Here is a 20,951-nt window from a genome sequence, read left to right as displayed (position 1 = left end):
TTAACTTTTAAATGCATTCTACAAGTGGCTTCTGTTCGCAGTATTGCAATTCTCCTTTAAATAGTATTAATTTATTCAGTAATATTATTCACTATGTTTGAATTGCCTTGTTTAATAGTAATATTATACATAAATACATATCTTCATTTCCCTGCAGAAAGCTTCTCTTACATTTTTATTGTGTCTCCAATACTTTTTCTTTTCATTTTTGCAGCACCTCATTACCCTTTGCCTTCCAAGGGAAAGCTCAGGAATAGAAACTTCCCAAACCAGCAACAGGCAATGGCCTGCTTTCATTCCTTCTCTCATACTTTAACTGCTGAGAGACATGAAAGAACTTGAAATTTGTTTTCTGACATATTTAAATATGTGTCGCACAAATTACTTATTGAAAGGGAAAGAAAACGGCTAAACTTTACAGCTTTCTTACACGAGAGACAGAATGTGTGGATTCAGAGGCCGGGGCGAGATATACATGACCCAACATGTGGAGCAAAATATACATGAAGAAGCAATGTCTATAAGCTGTCTGAGTATGACTAAGAATGTTTGTGCAAAACCATAATGCTCCAGTTAAGTGCTGAGACACTGGCAAGCTGGTTTCAAAACTGAGCTGTCAAAATAAAGCAATTAGTAACTGACGAAATATTTTGAGGTCAGACTTTTCTAAAATGATAATTAAAACATAGTTTCCACACATAGCCCTGAAAAAAGCCTGGAATAGATAAGAAATTATATTTTTGTTTGAACCACTTAATTTTAATTCCACCTCTGAAGATGCCTTTACCTTTAGATCTTCGCTCTTACATTTATAATTGTTTACCAAACGCATCACAAATGATCTGCAGCTTTGCACTGAAAAACTAAAATGTGTTTGGATAAACACACACACACACACACACACACACACACACACACACACACACACACACACACACACACACACACACACTGAGATTACTGAGATTCTAAGAAGGGTTTAAATGTTTTTCTCTTATATGTTTTAATGATGAGTCATTATCTGTCCTGGACATGTGAGACAATAGTGAGACTACTGATAAATATTAGTTAAGGAAAACCATGACAACTCTGTCTGTAAGCAATCATATTTTTATAAGTGGAAGCCATATTTACTTGATGCATATACAAAGGTAAGCACATTTCACTGTTGTTTTTTACTGGGCGACCATGGTTCAGGGGTTGGGAAGTGCATCTTGTAACCCCAGCTCTGTCTGTCCAGGTCATTGTTACCTTGGGCAAGACACTTCACTCTACCTACTGGTGTTGGCCAGAGGGGCCGATGGCACAATATGGCAGCTATATTGCTTCTGTCAGTCTGCCCCAGGGCAGCTGTCTACAACTGTGGTTTGCTTCCACCAGTGTGTCAATGTGAGAGTGAATGAATAGTGGAATTGTAAAGCGTTTTGAGTGTCTAAAAATATAAATATACTGTATAAATGCAATCCATTATTATTATTTCATTGTCCCATGTCTTTTTATACTAGGGTGCATTGTTTTTTAGTTTAAAAATCAAAAGCTCTTAGTGACTCAGCAGCTTGAGCAAAATGAAGCAGGTGTATCACTGAGAAATGAGCAGCGCTCAACATAGCTGTTAAATCTACAGTCACAACACATTTGTTGCCCTTCATGTGCTGTTTTGTCTTTTAATCGTGCAGTCAACTAAAACTATTTAACTTCTTCCGTGTGCTCACTGACAAATGAGTGGGAAACTATTTTCCTTGACAAACAATTAAACAAACGATTCTTTGGAAAATCATTGGGTTGTGACTGTTTTGTGAGTCAAAACCAACACTTTGATTGACTGAACTTAAACTTCATAGAATTTGGCCACATGAAGTCTGTGAGTGATCGCATGTGCTACACAGGTATGCTCTACCTTAAATGGGTTCTCATGAAACTACTACATGCTTGTGAATAGGCGTGACTTTATTGTACTGAATTGAAAAATCTTGGCATGCATTTTTATTATTTTGGCAAAAGTTTGGAATTCTTGAATGTTTTGGAACTGAAAATGGTGCCAGTGAATCACTGCACAGTATTCACAACCATCAGGGCATTAGTCACTAAGTGTCTGGCTATGTACTTTACCGTGTTCCTCATTCCAGCATATCAACAGGTTATGTTTCAACAACAACATCAGGGCCATGCTGGCAGTAAACGTTGACGTTCTGACAAAGGAAGATGGCGCTTTCACGGCCAATGTGTCTCCGTTGCTCAACGAACATGCTTGCGAACAATGTTATCATTATTGTGCTGTTCAGAGAAAAGCATTCTTCATTCTTTGGAGGTTTTTCAATTTTATAGCTTTGCAGGTTTAAGGGCTTTAAAACCATAAATAAAATTTCATGCAATTCATTTATATTTCACACTACATGCATTTAATTTTATATTCTAAACTCACAAACACACAAAGAAGAAGCTTATAAAACAGATTTATTATCTAATCATCTTAAAATAGACCATTTTAAATTATTGCATTATTGTGTATTTTTACAAAATTATATGTTGTTTAAGTATGAACACTGCACACACATGCCTTTAGAAATATTGGAGTAGCATAGAATTACTATAACTGCTCATTAGTATACTGGCTTTAAGTACACCATACTATCAAATGAATATTTACAGTCTTTCCTTCATAAGAAACAGTTACACACATAAATACGTATCTATGATTTTGTATGTAACTTTTAATTACTCCACTTGTGATATTGTATACTTTTTTTTAAATTATCTTATTATAAAGCCATAATAAATGATTTAAAGCTTTATACACATATCACCATGTATGTACACATTGAGACATGGCGTCACAAGCTACTACATGCACTGAGCAGAGTGAATACGGTGGTATGTGAGTTGCTGTCATTGTGTGGTTAGCTTACAGAATTCCATCCTTGACATGCCACCATTCAAAGTAGTGACTTCACTACAGGTTCTGTGTCACACTCAACGCAAACAGATTATTACCTGAAAATCAAAACATTCACACCAGCACAAACATGCTCGGCCTACCTTCTACAAACACTTACAGAACGCACAGTTTGCATAAACAGCAGTTGAATAATTTTGTACTTGGCACAGTGACAGCATGAGGGTAATGTCAACACCGAGTTCCAGGTGGTTTTACAAGGATATATATTTTTTTCCGTTTATGTGATGACACTGTGGCTGCACAGCCTGTCATGGCAATTGGTTGCATCTTTTTCCCGGAGGTATGTTGCACAAAGATGGGTTGTTCAGCAGAAGTCAGAGTTTGACCTGGGGGAGTAGCTGAGAGAAGATGACTGGCATCATCCAACAAGAGTACAATATAAATCAACAATTTGTCTTGTTTGTTCCTATCTCCATGATTCAATTGATACACCTGGTGCAATTGTACTGCAATTTCCTCAGGCTGAAATTGCAAGACTTAGACATTTCTAAAGCCTTCCAAAACCTCAACGCAATTACCAAAAACAGAAAATTAATGATCATTTGGTAGGTGAATTCTGGGCAACAGGAAGGACAGAATGCACTGTTTAAGTGACAAAAACACAATAACACAAGTTTCCATGTGGGCTGGTAAATTGGCATGACATTAAAAGTTCACACCTAAACACTGAGCTTTGATATGAGACATCTCGAAAGCAGGTGAATGTGTGACGAGTGCTGGCACAGAGACCCGAGTGTTGTTTAAATATTACACACCAGCATGGAAAGATTGTGCAGTTGATTGTTTTCATCATAAAACGGTTGTTTAAAAAAAAAAAAAGATGAAGTAAATAATTACACACACACACACACACACACACACACACACACACACACACACACACACACACACGAAAACAGATAGCCCTTGCTGTGATTACGGCGCTTCCTGAATGGGACAAATAAAACTACCTGTAGGCACCGCACCTTAAATGCAAAGGAAATATACGCCCCCTGGTTGTCTCAGGTAAAATAGTCCCAGTGTGTGTTCCTTAACATTTCACAGGTGAGACTGTTAAACTGGCTTTGAATGAGGTGTGGGTTGGAATGTTCGGAATATTATATTAAATGGTCATTATGATTTTTTTTTTTTTATTAAAGACACTGGAACGCAATGTGAAGGTATTTGTGATATTCTCAATATTTTAAACTCACATGCCCCGCCCCCTTGGGTTGGGTCTGAGGTAAGCCGCCTATAAAGTGCCGCTAACACGGACCCAAGGTGAGAAGGGCTTCAGCGCTCTGGCAGGTATGATTAAGAAGACACACTCCTTTGGATACAGCCCAAGACTCTCCGCATCTTGACTCACAGCTGACTAAAGCTTGACTAAAGCTTCGGACTTTACGCAAAGAGCTCTCCGAGGTTTATTGCTGGACAGATTCTACCGAGCAGCACACTAACAATGAAGCTGGAGGTGCTGTGTGGGAGTCACTATGACATGAAGCATTTCGAGATGTCCAGTGATGCTGAGGGTCATGGGCGATCTCCTTTCCCTCCTGAAGAGGAGCTGGGGTCGGATGGGGACTGCGTGGCCCACAGTCCTCCACCTGTCACCCCGTGCGGCGGCAGCGGCAAGTCCAAGCCATACACACGTAGACCCAAGCCCCCGTTTTCATACATCGCTCTAATCGCTATGGCCATCCGGGACTCACCCAGTGGACGTCTGACTTTGGCGGAGATAAACGACTATCTGATGAAAAAGTTCCCGTTCTTCAGAGGCACTTACACCGGCTGGAGGAACTCGGTTCGTCATAATCTGTCTCTTAATGATTGTTTTCTCAAAGTGCTCCGGGACCCTTCCAGACCCTGGGGAAAGGACAATTACTGGATGCTCAATCCTCACAGCGAATACACATTTGCTGACGGGGTATTCCGGCGCAGAAGAAAGCGCATTAACAAAAAATTCAGCAGGGAACAAGAGGAGCCCGAGCACACAGAGGAGCCGCAGCTCATTCACCAGTCTGCCCCGAGCACCAAGACTGATTCCCGTCCCAAGTTTACCAGTTCATTCGCTATTGACAGCATCCTCAGCAAGCCGTTCAAGAGAGACTTAAATAACGAACGTTTGCCTCCCTTTCCTGCCTTCCCCTGGCCCTACTACACTGAACTAATGACCTATCATTCAAACACACCTGCCTCATATCTATATGTTAAGTCACCCTGTCATGTGGACTCCAGTGCCCAGCATGTATCAACCCCCTATGGTGGTGGGTTTCTTTCATAGACAATTTGCAATATCACAAAGAAATGTGGACTTGCTGTTCGGTGACTCAAAATGATCACCTTGAGTTAGTCGCTAGTTTAATCTGACATAACTGTGGCGGGATGGTGGTTCCCTTTTATTTTTGTAGTAGTTTATCCTTAAAGCGTTTTCAAACTTGAAATTTCACACTCTGTTAGAAATGTTACCGAGCAGAGCATTAACTTTATTTCTTTAACAAACCTGTTAAAAATATGCACTTTGACTGTTTTTATGTCTTTTTATTTTGAGAAATGTGAAATTAATAATAAAAAAAAGTTGTGCTGATATCTGTTTCCTGTTGTTGTGTATATATCTATAACTGGAATTATAGATACTTCATAAAAGCATAGTTAACTGCCAGTGCAATTATAGAACGCACTATTCATGAGGGCGTATTCGTCTGACGCCTCCTCGAAACTATTTTCTAAATCTTGCATTGCCCAATATTTGTATAATAATAATAATAATAATAATAATAAACTTGGTATTGTTCTTTTTTCCCTCTTTCTTTCTGCTTCATGCTGCCAAAAGAAATATCATATAGTAGTATTTACTTTTTCATGTTCATGAAGCTCGCTGCTGCCGGATAGGGGCATCCAATATTTATGTTTTCTGTCTGGCGCTGCAAATAGCTGTCGCCTCAGTCACCACACATACTCAGGAAAGGGTTTATACAAATGCGAGCTCAACTCAAATTCAGAGCAGAAAGAAGGGTATTCCAGTTTGTGCTATTCATCTGACACTAGAAAGTAAATTTCCTCTAAAGCAGCTGTGCATCCTGGACGCACGAGTTTCGTGTTGGTAACAGCTTGCGCAGATTGTGCTTTTAACTTCACTGATGGTGACATTATTTCACGTCTTAAGCCACTCGAATTGCTCTAAACGTTTCACAGAAGAAAGGAACTTTGCATAGCGACATGTTCATATTTTATCATCTGAATCCTTCCAAAGACTTTTGTTAGAGTGGCTACTTTCATTTCTCCAGGGATGTAATCCAGGCTCCGAGAGGTAAACTGACACTTGGGCGCTGTGTGTGGTATGTTGGCACGCTCTGATGGAAAAAACATGCTCTGGCCTCTCATGTCAGAGCCCTTAACCCTGAACAGATCCCAACCAAATCAGGAGTCGGTGCTTCTCCCGCACAACTTTACAGTCTAAAGCTGCAATTGGGCACCTTCAGTGTTTGCTGTAAAGGGAGGTAAAAGGAAATAATTTGATCTTAATCGAACTCTGAGACTTCATTCATCATGATGTCGTGACAAATACCGGTTTGTCAAATGTGGACAGAAGTGTTTTGGAAAGTGAGTCGTGGGAGGAGATTTGTCTTACTCCAATGTGCAGTGTCCGGCTTCTAGGCTGGATACTTGCCAGATGGGGAGGGAGTAGTTCCTGGCGATTTCTTGGAGGGATTTGGGGGAATAGAGGGGCAGAGAGAGATTTAAGTACTGATAGGTGGTCGAGTTGTGTTTGGCCGGGTGGATATGCGCAAGCAAAGTCTAGGAGCTTTATTTCCCCTCTCTGATGGGATTATTGCCAGCGATGGGCAGAGAGAGGAAGGAGGCTCAGCGCCTGCGTTTCTTGATTTTCACGGTTATAATCTTACCGAGCATCGCAACGGGACACTGACCTCCGTGAATTCTGCGTTAGGAAGCCTTTAACGGTGCTTAAAATACAGGAAAAGAGAGTTGCATGTTGTATGAAACCAGAAAGAGGCACGGCTATGACGACTGAGAATTCCCAGCAACATCTGGATCTACCCAGTCCTCTGCGCGCAAGTCCAGCGGCCGGTGCTCTAAGGGCATCTGGGCTGAGCCCACAGCCAGTGATGGAGAGCGCGCATAATGAATCAGCAAAAGGGAAAAAGGGAAACTCCGGCTTGAGGCGCCCCGAAAAGCCTCCCTACTCATACATTGCCTTAATTGTGATGGCTATTCAAAGCTCGCCAACTAAAAGACTTACTTTAAGCGAAATATATCAGTTTCTCCAGGCCAGATTCCCTTTCTTCAGGGGATCATACCAGGGATGGAAAAATTCTGTCAGACATAACCTGTCTCTGAACGAGTGCTTTATAAAACTACCCAAGGGTCTAGGCAGACCTGGCAAAGGGCACTACTGGACCATCGACCCTGGCAGTGAGTTTATGTTTGAGGAGGGCTCGTTTCGTCGCAGACCCCGGGGGTTCCGGAGGAAATGCCAAGCTTTAAAACCAATGTACAGGATGATGAATGGGATCGGGTTTGGTGCATCCATGCTGTCCCAGAACTTTGATTTCCAATCACCCGCAGGCTCATTAGCATGTCATAACAGCTACAACTTAGATTTAATGGGTAATACAGTTCCAGGTGGCTTCGATGGACTCGGAGGAGGACATCACCTCCCGCACATGTCATCGAGCTCCGGGTCGTCATATATGGCCGCATGTCAGGTGGCCTCTAACTCAGACTATTGCCCCGACAGTAGCAGCAGCCCCCTGCAGTCCTCCCAAGCGATGATAGGCACTTTGGACTGTCAGTCTCCATATGCAAATGCAGCTTCACATTGGAGTACACCTGGTGTGTCATCGTACATCAAACAGCAGTCGGTGAGATCAAGCAGTCCAAACTCCTCAGCCGTACATGCGGGAATGACGTCTTACGCGCTGGACCAGGGCTATTTGCACCATAATGCACGAGATTCTGACATTTCAGGTATGCATTTTATTACCTACACTGTTTTATATTCTCTGCTTACCACAGTGAGTCACTTGAGGCCGTGAATAACTGATCATTTATCTATCACAGATAAAGTCAACGCTCTTTTTAAAAAACAAAAAACAAAACAAAACAAAAAACAGATTTTCATGTTTCACACACATAAAAAATACATAGAAAAATCAAGATTTTACAATGTATTTTTTATGCGAACAGGTTTATTTAAAAATCTATACATAAAACATATCAATTTGTAATATATTTAAAATTAAAATTGAAAAGCAGCAAGATGAACAGAAAAGTAGTTTTTAAGGCTATAAAATATTTTTTGATATTTATTTATTTATTTTTTTTATCACGCATCAAAATATTGGTGTTCAATCGTGGCTTTTGTTTCATTTAACTGATTTATTGCTATCATTGTTATTTCACATTTTATTATCATGCCATAGCGTCTGCATAGAAGCCTTTTCAGAGGTCCCCGTGTTACACAAATGTAGGTCTAAATACACAATAACAGCAGCTCATTAAAACTGTTAATTATGAAAACAAACCTTTTTAAAAAATTTCAAGCAGATTCATAAACTTCACTAAAAATGTCAAACCTGCTTTTATTGTATTATTGATTAGTCTGTAAACACGTTTTTTTTTGTTAAAATACGCTAAAAGGCACATTTGTATACAATGAAAAACATTCATTAATATATATATATATATATATATATATATATATATATATATATATATATATATATATATATATATATATACATATATATATATATATATATATATTTACAAGTAGTTCTTTTTAGAAATATAAAATTAGGAAAATCAGCAGACTTGATTTGTTTATCAGAATCTGTCTCAAAATGCGTTTAATACCTTATTGTTTGCAATGGGAAAAATCTGTTGTTTTATTACGATTTGTGACTTTAGGATGTTAGAGTGAGGAATCCACTAGAATTTGCATCATCAACTGCCTAACAGTGTAAACATGAACTGCTCTTATATCCTTTGGATAAAGGCAGCTATGGAAAATATGACAACTTTAAAAGAAAAAAGATAAAAAGAAAGACAGAAATAAATAAATGTTGTTCAAAAGTAGCGCCAACCAATTTTAGGTCTAAAATTGTCTAAAAGGAAATGCTCTAAAGTTGTGGCCCTTTTTCTTTCTTTCCTTTTTTGGTTGCGTGCTTCTATAAATCTACAGCTTGACCAAAGAAATGACTACTTGACCTCTTGTATCCTGTTTGTTTACAGTGGGATTGTCTCGATATTCCAGCCACTCAGCTCCCGTGTGTGACAGGAAGGAATTCGTTTTAAACCTTCATCCCAACACCAGTGGATCTTATTATCATCAGCTCCATCATCATCATCATCATCATCATCAAAGCGTCTATCAGGACGTAAAGCCATGTGTAATGTGACAAGAAGAGGCAAAGTGGTTCCTAAAATAAAACCCACAAATCCACTTCATTTAAGTTAAGCCCTTGGCGGAGTGATTCTAACATAACATTTCCTTATACGGCAGCTTATGAAGCACATCTTTCTTTCCAATGAACTTTGACCTTTCAATTTCTTTAGTAATCATTTTGTTGTGGGGACTTGTTTTAGCACTTCACGTTTTCCTTATGCGACTGACGTCACACACATGGATAAGCAATATCTATATTGTACCAAAAACGTCAATATATCTGAACCTTTCACTTAATTTTGTTTTGTGTTTTTTCTGATGGTTAAACTGTTGCTTCCCGCCTGTAATAATCCCTAATCATTAAAGAGATTTATTTTTGAAAGGACCATTTCGAAGTGATGTCTTAAATACTAAATGACTATAAGAAAGGGTAGACACCGTGTTTTCTAGAAACAGTATAGATCTTTTTTAAATGTTGGATTTAAAAAGTAAGTTTTGTTTCTCAGGAGCTCAGCAGAACAGTAATCTTTAAAGTTTTGCAGAGGCACAAATTTGAAACCATGAGAAAGCAAAAGTAAAAGACACACTCATCAGGGAACACCAGCTGTGTTATGGGTGCTTTCTTCTCAGTTTCATAAATATGAACGAAGTATAGATTATTTTATTTAATGTTATATCGACTTTTGCACTTTTTTTTATTGTGAAAAGTTGGGCTTAATGAAAAGTAGTTCATCTTCAAGGTTGTTCATATTTTGAGGATAATTTATGTATACGTTGTGACTTCTTTGCATTAAACTGCTGCCACAACAGCATCACTGATGTAAAATATAATACTGACATAATTAGTAGCCAGAAAGAAGAGGGAGAGGAGGCCACGTACAGTGAGCAACAGTGAAGTGACAAAATCTTACATTTTTCTTCAGTGCTTTTTGGTTTGACTTGCACTGCCATCTCGTGGTAAGTGAAAGTTTTTGGAATTCTAAAATAAAATTTCTGCGTTTGGTATTTGCAGAGGATTCTAAAGGTCCCACAGAACAGCCAGATGGACATTCAGTCACTTTAGCAGACGGTATACGAAACGGTATTTATCGATCAAAAACATAAACATGAAAACATGAAAAGAAACCCAACAATTCTTCTGGTATAAACTGAACCTTCAGACCAAAAGAACCTCCAGACATAAAAACGTGACAAGGTGAATAAACTATATGTCACATAGACTAATGACAGTGTACACCCTGATTTTTTTTAGACAGCCATACTCTCGCTTAATTACCCACACGTGGGTCTCGTTCTATCGTCATACATATCGATTTATATCACATTATTGCGAACATAATCCACATTGTTAGTATGAAAGTACATGTTCATATGTATATATATTTGGAAAGTTACTACATAATTTTAAATTTCCTAAAAGCAAAGGCTTCTTCCTACATAAACCTTATTAACGGCTCTGCTGTCCATGGTGCTGAATATGTGTTTTTTATTTTGATACGTTTTTTATTATAAACGCAAAAGTAATGGGGCACTTTCTGTATTTTTAAGATTGTAATACTCCCTCGGTATATAAGAATACACACACTGTGTTTATGTGATATAGAGATCGGTAATTCAAAGTTGGTGGGTTTACAAGTCCAGCCCCGATAAAGGCAAAGGTTAACTGTATTAAATTGCATCTCAAATATTGAGGTGTTTGTAGGTGTGATTTTATGTGATACTGCTGACAGCATAAGAGTCATCAAGCGTATTCCTTTATCCAAGCATTCTCCTAATGAATCACTTCAAGGTTAAATTTCATTGGGAAGTCACAGATTAAAATTCTGGCATTATTATTCTTATTTTTTTTTAATACAAATTAACATAACGTAACATGCAGTCAGAAAAAACAAACATTTCAAACAAAAACCGAAATAGGAGGTTGTTCTATTTCTGGAGGAACAGTCAAATTCTCCTCACTAGCCCAGCAAATGACAAATTAACTACATGGTTATTTTGAATTCTGGGACTCCAGTTTCGATCAGTGCTCTGATGTGGTTTAGTTTGTTTCAGTCATGACTGACATCTTTATACTTTACTCTTTATAGTGACTGCTAACTGACCAAGAGAATGAAAGGCATGCGTCGGAGCAGCTAAAGACGATAAAACAAGGTCTAAGCAGAAAATTCATCAAACGCATGAAAATAATTTCATTCAACATGTCACTGAAGGGAATGAGACCAAAGACCGCAAGAGACAATGGTCCAAGCTACGAGCCGCTGTATTTATATGGGTCAGAGAAGTGGTTTGCGCCTTGAAACAGTCAGTGTCAGTGACAAGCACAGTTATTCACATGAGATATTTTAATTGCATATAAACAAATTACCATAATACAGTACTTACAATAAGACAAACTTTTTTTTATCATTAACAACTATAACTATTTACAAAATATAAATGACTGTTATTGTTAGTTTTGTCGTTGTTGTTATTATTGTAAGCAAAGAAAGTAAAAGCAGAAAACGGAATATCACTGTAAAGAAGTCTAGATTCAGAAAAAAAGTGAAATACAGTAGTACCCGAGAAAATACTTTAAAAAGTACAGCACAGCTATCTATCTATCTATCTATCTATCTATCTATCTATCTATCTATCTATCTATCTATCTATCTATCTATCTAGATAGACAGATAGATGTATATAAAAGTATAACGTCATTAGAATTGTACAGCTTTTTCCAATAAACACTCGGGTATCATCCTGTAAATAAATTAATTAATTAAATTAAATATGTTTAAATAAACAGTATGTTTACAGTATGGTCCTTGTAAAGTTACAGGAAATCACCGATGCTGCCAGTAATTTACTGTAAAATTTTACAGTTTTCTTTTGTTTCGTTTGTCACTTTATTAGGCAAATGACTTGTGAAATACTGATCGTAATGCTTTGGCTACAGTAAGAAGCTTTTTGTTTTGTTTTTGTTTTATTTTTCTATTTGTTTGAATATTTAAAGGAATTTGTGGCACTACACTTGTCATTGTTAAAATTAAGGTAAAGATAAAAATACACGTTTTTATGAAGGAATTGTTTTACTAACCTAAAAGGTCATGCTTATACACCGCAACCCAAACGGTTCTTTAGTATGCTATTTATGCATACTAAGTTAAATACACATAATCCATATACAACCTGTTTACTCTTTCAAATAGGCCAACAAAAATTGTCTGTTTGCCATTTAATGAATCTCTTTAGTCCTGCTTGACACGCTGACCTGGAACATTAGAGAGCCACAGAGAAAATGCTCTTCTCTGGTATCCTGAAACACCTGTGGAAATTATTTTAGTTTATTCGCACATTTAGTGCATGAAAACAACAAGCAGGCTTTTATGATCAGTTTTGCTTCATAGTATTTAAGGTTGTTCCTTTCACATAACTGAAGGTGCTTGTTTGTATTTTCTGATTTGCTCAGTCAGTCAGCAACTGTAGTACAGAATTAAATCGGGAGATGGCAGCAGCCGCTAAAAAATGTTCTGAAACCCATGTCAGTGCTGCTCAGGGGGCTCATGTGGATCACTGAATATAATTAATATCCTGAATATATATACCGTTATCATGTACACAAAAAAATAAACAGACTAGTTCGTTGGCCGCTATGGGTGATTTTTAGGAAGTTTCTTTCTTCATATTTATTATAGTTCCTCTGAAAAGTTAGGTTTAACGTTAAAGGGTTGATGGCCACAACAGCAACAGCTGACAAGAGTTGAAATAATTCTTACATACTGGTCATATTTCATCCCTTCACAGTGTGATCCAGAGGCCATAGCAAGACCTGAAAACATGACAAGGTAAGAACATACTGGAACTGTTGGCATTTATTATGTATAACCGTTACAAAGATTTAACACCATCCTCACTGCTATATCATAAAACAATCTAATAACTCCTACATAGTATTACCAATATTAATTCACACATTAATTAACATAAAAATTGCTTTCAAAGAGTGGTAAAAAAAACCCAAAAACTTGTCTGTGGAACTTTCTCATGCATTTCCCACACTCAGTGAAATGGCAGCTCAGGCGCCCTAAAAGTATAACCTGGTCACCGCCCAACTTCTCCATTAATCATTGTTTTATTCTGAGGTAATGGTCAGTTAGTTTAATCTCAGTTAGCTCTGACCCCTATATGACCTCTTTGCCTTCTGTGCACCATGACCACTCTTGTAGCCCCTTCACACAGGAAGTTGTATGCGCTGCACTGACCGCTAGACTGGATGAATGGCCAGAAATTTGTGTTGCGCTTGCTTCTGTGCTCTATCCGTACTTTTTTCGGTCACGCTCGCTCCCTGTCATTCTGCGGTTTTATTGGTTGGGAGAACGTACGTCATACTGCGAGAGCGCTCACCGGATGGCGCACTTCTCATCGCACTGGCAAATCGTTCGTGCGCGGTGTGAGCCTTAGGAAACGATATGTTTCAGAGCGCATCGGCGACATTGTTGAATTGTATGTTTATGTCTCTTGGCACTGCTTTACTGTTTCACTGGTTTGTGATTCTCCTGATCCTCGAAACACCAGCAAGTCCCTGTCAATGTGGGAAATGTGGTGTGATCACAAACAGCTCTTATTTCAGTGTCGCCACTGTCTCATTAATAAATTATTGCGTTTGTAGAAATCAGCTGAACTTCATGAACTCAGCTAAGACTGACATGACGGCAGGCTGCAACTGCAACTGTACCCTTTCTGAACGCTAGAGGGAGCCACGTTCATAGTGATTGGGATAAACCCTCCAACGCCCCCCCCCCCCCCCCCCCCCCGCTCTGTTTCTCCTTTTTTTTACACTCCACTAAAAATTCAAGTTTGATATACATATTTTTTCATATTCACAGTATTGTATTTGTGTTTTGAAACATCGGTTGTTTAGCAAAACGATACAGCTTACAATATAGTTAGTTCATTCAAAATTCACACTTTTAGGCTGTTGCCATTATATTTGTTTATATTTTCTTTATGTGGTTTGCTATGATTTCGGCCCTTAGTATAATGTTATTAGTAATTATGAAGGCGAAAGACAGAAAGTGATGATCAACATAAACACACAAATATGATAAACTGACGGCAAATGTAATTTTTAAACAAATTATATCAGGAATATATATTTTTTTATTGAGAATAACATCTCCATTACTTGTACTGCCACTGGTTCGAGAAAAGACACACATAAAGCGCCTGAAGTTGTGTTTATTGATTTGACACTATATCATGTCTTTCACTGTGATCCAGCCGTGAATTCTTTTCTTTCTTTTTGTAAATAAAGGGTTAGGGAGGAGTGGGTGAGCAGGCCGTGGTATTAAGTAAAAGGCCCGTCGTGAATTGTGTAAACAGCCCAGGGCGGTGGAAAAAGTTCATGCCCGGGTCCATGTAAGGAGAAACCAGGCCACTGCACGGATATTTAATTAAGACGACCTGCGAAGGATTACAGCGATATTGGGACTGTAACCTTGTCTCAAAATGATCATTAACAATTTCATGCACCGTCGCTCTTGACAGTTAGGGGACATCTATGGCCCTTCAGGGTCGACTTATTGAACTGTTTTTTATATTTGGTCAAAATGTCTTATTTATCTGATTTGCGCTTCAGACCTTTTACATTATAAACTCATTAGAGTTTTTTTTTAATTACACAAAGAATTAAATCTGGGTAAAGAAACGGAAGAACTGTGCGTGTAAATAATTGTTTGCTGATGCTAAAATTATTCTCTACAGTCCAGTTTTCTTTAGGATAATAATTTCCAGATGAGCTTTCACCATCACCGCGCAACAAATATTCAGATATTTTTGATGAAAAGCCACACATGGAAGGTGTCGTCCCATTTGGTTCCCGGTCCTAAATGCTCTCCCTGAATAAACTTTCACAACTCTGGTCACCTGAAGCCCAAATTGTCTCTGATTCTCGCTGTAATGAGGTCGCACTTAACGCCCACTGCCAGCACTGTGAGGTTCTCTCCCGCTTTGATCTCACACTGACCTACTGCTGGTGTTGAATGTTTTTAACCAATCAAATGCACTTTAAAGATGTTAAATTGCACCATTTGGTTCGCTGGTGTCAGCGCCTTTTCTGCAAAAACAAAAAGGAAATATTGCAATGAAATAATTTATTTTTCAGAGCAATGACCGTAGGAGAAAATGTAAATTAAATACAATGTGATTGTTTTAAAGGGATCAGAAATATTTTGGCACTGAAAATAGCGGACAGTTACTGCACTTCTACATTTGAAATATAAATACCATGTTTGTGCCATTTCAGCTTAATTAAATGTCTTGTAGACCATGTCTGATCTTAACACAGAGTGCGGGGAAATGAACTCCATGAGCTGACTGTGTACATGTTGCTCTGTCGTGTCCGAAGCTTTGGCTGGAGCGGACTGGGAGTTAGCTACACCTCCTAGGTTTCTTTCTTTTTTTTTTTCTTTTTTTTTTGTCTTTCTAAAATCCCTGAGTTTGGCCAGCAGCTTTCTGCTCCCTTTGCACGCCCGGACATCCCATTGGACAGCTCCTGCGCTTTTGTAGGCGGAGCTTCCCTGGCAGCAAAAAAGGAGGAAAGAATTTAACTGCGCAAAAGTCCTCTGTAGTGACGGATGTCCGAAGTTCAGAAGTTTTTCAGTGTGCGTTTCATTGGGACACAAGGATGGGGACAGCTTAAACACAACAAGTTGCACTGCGGTTAAGACTTTTCCCTCTTTTGCTTTTTTTTTTAAGTGAGGAACGAAGTCTTGTGATTTGAGCGCCACTATCTCCAAAGGAGTTAGAAGAGGAGCACTCATTCTGCGTTTTTTGGAGCGTTATTTTGGCCGGATCAAAGTGAAGACATGCAGGCTCGCTACTCCGTCTCCAGTCCCAACTCACTGGGCGTCGTGCCGTACATCAGCAGCGACCCGAGCTACTATCGGGCCGCAACCACTGGGGGATACACGGGGATGCCAGCACCTATGAACATGTACTCTCACGCGGCTCATGACCAGTACCCTGCCAGCATGGCCCGGGCGTATGGACCCTACACACCCCAGCCTCAGCCCAAGGATATGGTCAAACCCCCTTACAGTTACATTGCGCTCATCACTATGGCTATCCAAAACTCGCCTGACAAAAAGGTGACCCTGAATGGGATTTACCAGTTTATCATGGAAAGGTTTCCATTTTACCGAGACAACAAGCAGGGCTGGCAGAACAGTATCAGACACAATCTGTCTCTGAATGAGTGTTTTGTTAAAGTGCCCCGTGATGATAAAAAGCCCGGTAAAGGCAGCTACTGGACCTTGGACCCAGACTCTTACAACATGTTTGAGAACGGGAGCTTCTTGAGAAGGAGACGGCGTTTCAAAAAGAAGGACGCACTAAAAGAGAAAGAAGAGCGGCTGCAGAAGGAGATACCGCCGAGGCAACAGGGCCGGGAGCAGGAGCAGCCGGTGCAGGGCTCCCAGCCTGTGAGGATCCAGGATATAAAAACCGAGAACGGGGCGGTCACGCCACCACAGGCCGAGTCGCCTTCCTTGAGCTCCGTTCGCAAAATCGAGAGTCCAGACAGTAGCAGCATGTCCAGCGGGAGCCCCCACAGCATCCCCTCCAATAGGTCCATTGGTATGGACAGTACCGAGCACCACCAACATCACGGCCAGGCCTCGACGCAGGGCTTCAGCGTAGACAATATCATGACCTCCCTCCGGGGATCTCCACAAGGGGCCACTGAGCTCAACTCCAGCCTCACCGCCTCCTCCAGGACAGGTATAACACCGTCTTTGTCCTTAAACTATTCTCCAAGTCAGACATCTGTCTATAGTTCACCCTGTAACCAAAACTCCATCTCCACTACCTCCAATGCAACTTATCATTGTAACATGCAAGCCATGAGCCTTTACGCTGGGGACAGATCTAGCCATTTGGCACCGAGCACCACCGTGGACGAAACGTTGCCAGATTACTCAGTCACAACCACCTCATCCTCCCTGACCCACGGTAATCTAAACTCTGGGCAGGAAAGCCACCATCCCCACCAAGGAAGGCTGACCTCATGGTACCTCAACCAGGCCGGGGACCTGGGCCATCTGGGTGCAGCTTACCCAGCACAACAGCAGAACTTCCATGCGGTCAGAGAGATGTTTGAATCCCAAAGAATTGGCTTGAATAATTCACCTGTGAATGGGAATAGCAGCTGTCAGATGTCATTCCCACCAAGCCAGTCCATCTATCGCACATCGGGAGCATTCGTGTACGACTGCAGCAAGTTCTGACCAACAAAACAAAAAGAGCCCAAAAACAGGGTCAGTATTTCCCCCTCACGGTGTTTGAACTCGTTCAGTTAAATCCAGCGTTGTTGCCCTTCCTTACCTCCCTCACTCCCACATGGACTAATATGAAACAGAAAAGAAAACAAAAAAAGACTTGATCTTTCTAAAGAACAGTGTTACTGCAAATAACACGTAAGTCTCCCTTTGCTTTTGTGGCTTTATGTGATGTGTTAAATATATGTCACTTTTCATGGACGTGTAAAATGCATATAGTAATTTATTTCTAAACTGTAGCCGGATATTATGGACCAAACACCAAAAAAGTGTTTCTAAATTGAACTGCCTTAAGTGTCCTAAATAATTGTTCCATTATAAAAGTAAGAAAAAGGAACGTGTATATCGCCGTACTATTTCAAAGAATCTTCATTTGTTGAAAAAAATATTCTGAAGGATTTGTTTGTTTGTTTAATAAATTGTCATTTTATGAGAGTTAAAGTTACGCCTCATTTCTTGCAGACTTGAAAACAGGCTCGCGATATTTTACACCCGAGCTGTTAGTTTAGTGAAGTGACCCCTCGGATTTAATTCATTTAATTGTGTGTGTGTGCGTGTGTGTGTGCGTGTGTGTGTGTGCGTGTGTGTGTGTGCGTGTGTGTGTGCGTGTGTGTGTGTGTGTTTGTGTGTTTTGTTTCCCAAATAATTTAAAGACAATTAACTATATTCGTACTGTGATCTGCTGCAAGGACACGACCTTATTTACACATAAAAGTAAAACTTCCCTGGAGGTCGCCTTATATCTTCTTCATGAGAGATGTAGAAATTATGAAAAATATTAGGATGTACTGTTTCTTGTTCGTACTTCATACAACATACGTATATATATATATATATATATATATATATATATATATATATATATATATATATATTTCAATCTCAAGCAAGAGGCGTTGAGTTTTATAACAGATGATTAGAACTCAAAACGATCTTTAGTCAGAGCGCCTGGAAAGAGCCTGCACACAGCACAACTTTGTTTTGGACTGCGTTGTGTGTTTACTGGCGCATACCAGCGCTTACTTAATATCATACCGCACATGCCAAAGATAGTCCCGTTGTCACTTCAGTTTTGATGTCTGAGTTCTGACTAGTCTGACGTGACGCTGACAAACATAACCGTCACGGTTTTTTTTTTTCAATATATGTAAACCGCTATTTTAAAAAGGTTGTTGGTATTTAACTAAAGACAAATAAGTAGAAGTTAGTCCAATTGAGGTTTTACTGTAGTCCTTGTTGAAAGGTGATGTAAATATATATTTATTAATAGCATAAGTTTTGTTTTTCCTTAGTAGGATTAATGGTAAGAGTCGCTTACATGCGTTAAAATGCAGCTCACGAATTTCCTTTAAAAAGGTAAAAAAAAAAAAGGTATCCCACTGCTCTAATTTATGATTAAAGCGTCATTTTATCTTATTTGACTTTATAATTTATTGCGAGTTATATTTATTAAATGCAGACAAATTTATTTTAAATATTTTTCTACTTTAGTAGCCTTTTATGAAATAGCCTTGATAAAGATCTACAGTTTGCATAACAACAACAATAATAACAACAACAACAATAATAATAATAATAATAATAATAATAATAATAATAATAAAGGCATCTCACCATATATATATATATATATATATATATATATATATATATATATATATATATATATATATATATATATATATATATATATATATATATATATATATATATGGTTTAATGAAACAGGAATGATAGCCTTTAGCTGGCAAATAACTTGTAATAAGCTACAGTACAGATTTTCTACTCGAGTTTCTGTTAACGCCGTTTTACTTACTTTTTGAGGATAATTTAGAGGATTTCTATAAAATAGTTTCCCACTGAACAGAAACGGAGGACAACGCGTCTACAACTCCGTGACTGACGACAATTCTTATTGCATGTTTTAAAACCCAGTTTCTAAAATGGAAAATGGTTTGGATCTTTTTCTTTCGGCAGCTGCAGTCCTTTAGATCAACATGAAGGATAATAGAACAAAATAACTGCATGCCACGTGAATATAATATGAGGCCTTAAAGCATGTTTATATTTTTATGAATAGAAGTCCAACTTAGCACAAAAGCCTGCTTATGTGCGTCTTCCGGGTCTCCGATTGCACCATAATCAGGCTCATAAAAGTCATTAGATAGTTTCTCAAGTGTAGGCCTAATAAACAAACGTCGTGTTAGTCAAAAGATTGATGGCGCTCTCACAGAATGGACCAGGTCAGGAAGGAATAAAATTCAATCAGAGAGCTGGAATCGTTTTTCATGAGACGGAAAAGGCAGAGAGGGAGACGGGGGTCAATGAGGAGGATGTCGGTCGCCAGAGCACCATCAACAATATAACAGGACATAGCACATACAAAGAGAGCAAGAGAAAGAGAGAGAGGGAGAGGATGATGAGTTAGTTTGGTTTATCCCATATGATTTCGATTGCTTAAAACTGTAAACATGGTGAACAAAATGTTTCAGAAACGACTTTCAAATGTGCAGAATTTAGGCATGCCACAAAAAAAAAAAAGAAAAGAAAAAGATTATAGGTGGTACTAGAATGATACTGCAGGGGAATCAGCAGCATGCTGGAAGTTTCCTACGTGGGGCCCGGGGGCTTTCATCCATCCCGAGGGTTCCCACAGCAAAATAGGTACAAATTAAATTTCGCCTTCATTTCCTTTTTCGAAGGAAGGACTAGAATGAATTTTTTTTTCTTATTCATTTGCTTACAGCTATATTTCCACCTACAGTAGAGATGGCTGTGACCGTTATTTCTCACAGCAAAACACTCTAATCAGATGTTGCTCAGAGCTCATTGTCATTAAACATGGCACGTCTTTTTATGGCTCCCTAACAAGCAGACATTTGGAGACTACTGTCTGAGTCTGTGTAGAGGCTTTAGTCTGCTTCTCCCTGAAACGTTCCGCTACATTCCTGAAAATGCACAACATCCCTCACTGCTTTGGGTCATCTAGCAAAGATAAAAGAGTCAGTGCTGGTCCTGTCTTTAATATAACAATAAAGAATTAAAAAAAAAAATTAAATATGTTACATCGTTGATTTGAAAGCAGATAAAAGTCGTGTTACACGAGCTTCCTCTTTTGAAATATATTATAGAGTATGATTTTTGTCAAATACAGCTTGGTCGTAATTTATGTTTCATAGGTTTGACTGACACACTACGGCGTCCATAAGCGGGAGGTTTTGTTTGTGGGTCAGGTCAAAGTTCAACAAATGCACCTAAGAAGTAAACAACTGATATACGAGTAATATATAAT

General features: G+C 38.9%; 3 protein-coding genes across 3 annotated transcripts; all 3 read left to right on the top strand.

Annotated features, from left to right (window-relative positions):
* The first annotated feature begins 4,204 nt into the window (after positions 1 to 4,204).
* On the top strand, positions 4,205 to 5,522 carry foxq1a (forkhead box Q1a). The gene has a single exon (XM_082514982.1). The coding sequence runs from the start codon at positions 4,398 to 4,400 to the stop codon at positions 5,217 to 5,219; it is 822 nt and encodes a 273-aa protein (XP_082371108.1). The 5' UTR covers positions 4,205 to 4,397; the 3' UTR covers positions 5,220 to 5,522.
* A 1,152-nt stretch (positions 5,523 to 6,674) lies between these two features.
* foxf2a (forkhead box F2a) lies at positions 6,675 to 9,729 on the top strand. The gene is made up of 2 exons (XM_082514804.1): positions 6,675 to 7,924; positions 9,191 to 9,729. Exons 1-2 carry the CDS (start codon positions 6,934 to 6,936, stop codon positions 9,355 to 9,357), a joined length of 1,158 nt encoding a protein of 385 aa, XP_082370930.1. The 5' UTR covers positions 6,675 to 6,933; the 3' UTR covers positions 9,358 to 9,729.
* A 6,109-nt stretch (positions 9,730 to 15,838) lies between these two features.
* Positions 15,839 to 18,094, top strand: foxc1a (forkhead box C1a). Its single transcript, XM_082512271.1, has one exon. It carries the CDS (start codon positions 16,190 to 16,192, stop codon positions 17,606 to 17,608), a length of 1,419 nt encoding a protein of 472 aa, XP_082368397.1. The 5' UTR covers positions 15,839 to 16,189; the 3' UTR covers positions 17,609 to 18,094.
* Positions 18,095 to 20,951: the final 2,857 nt, after the last annotated feature.

The sequence above is a fragment of the Aulonocara stuartgranti genome, assembly GCF_965226115.1.
Source record: "Aulonocara stuartgranti genome assembly, chromosome: 18".
Taxonomy (NCBI): domain Eukaryota; kingdom Metazoa; phylum Chordata; class Actinopteri; order Cichliformes; family Cichlidae; genus Aulonocara; species Aulonocara stuartgranti.
The sequence above is the reverse complement of the archived record's forward strand: the minus strand, read 5'-3'. Positions and strand labels throughout refer to the sequence as shown.

Excerpts from the sequence above, each read along its gene's own strand:
- foxq1a (XM_082514982.1), top strand. The coding sequence starts at position 4,398 with ATGAAGCTGGAGGTGCTGTGTGGGAGTCACTATGACATGAAGCATTTC.
- foxf2a (XM_082514804.1), top strand. The coding sequence starts at position 6,934 with ATGAAACCAGAAAGAGGCACGGCTATGACGACTGAGAATTCCCAGCAA. Across the intron at positions 7,925-9,190 it reads ACGAGATTCTGACATTTCAG|TGGGATTGTCTCGATATTCC; the intron begins GTATGCATTTTA and ends GTTTGTTTACAG.
- foxc1a (XM_082512271.1), top strand. The coding sequence starts at position 16,190 with ATGCAGGCTCGCTACTCCGTCTCCAGTCCCAACTCACTGGGCGTCGTG.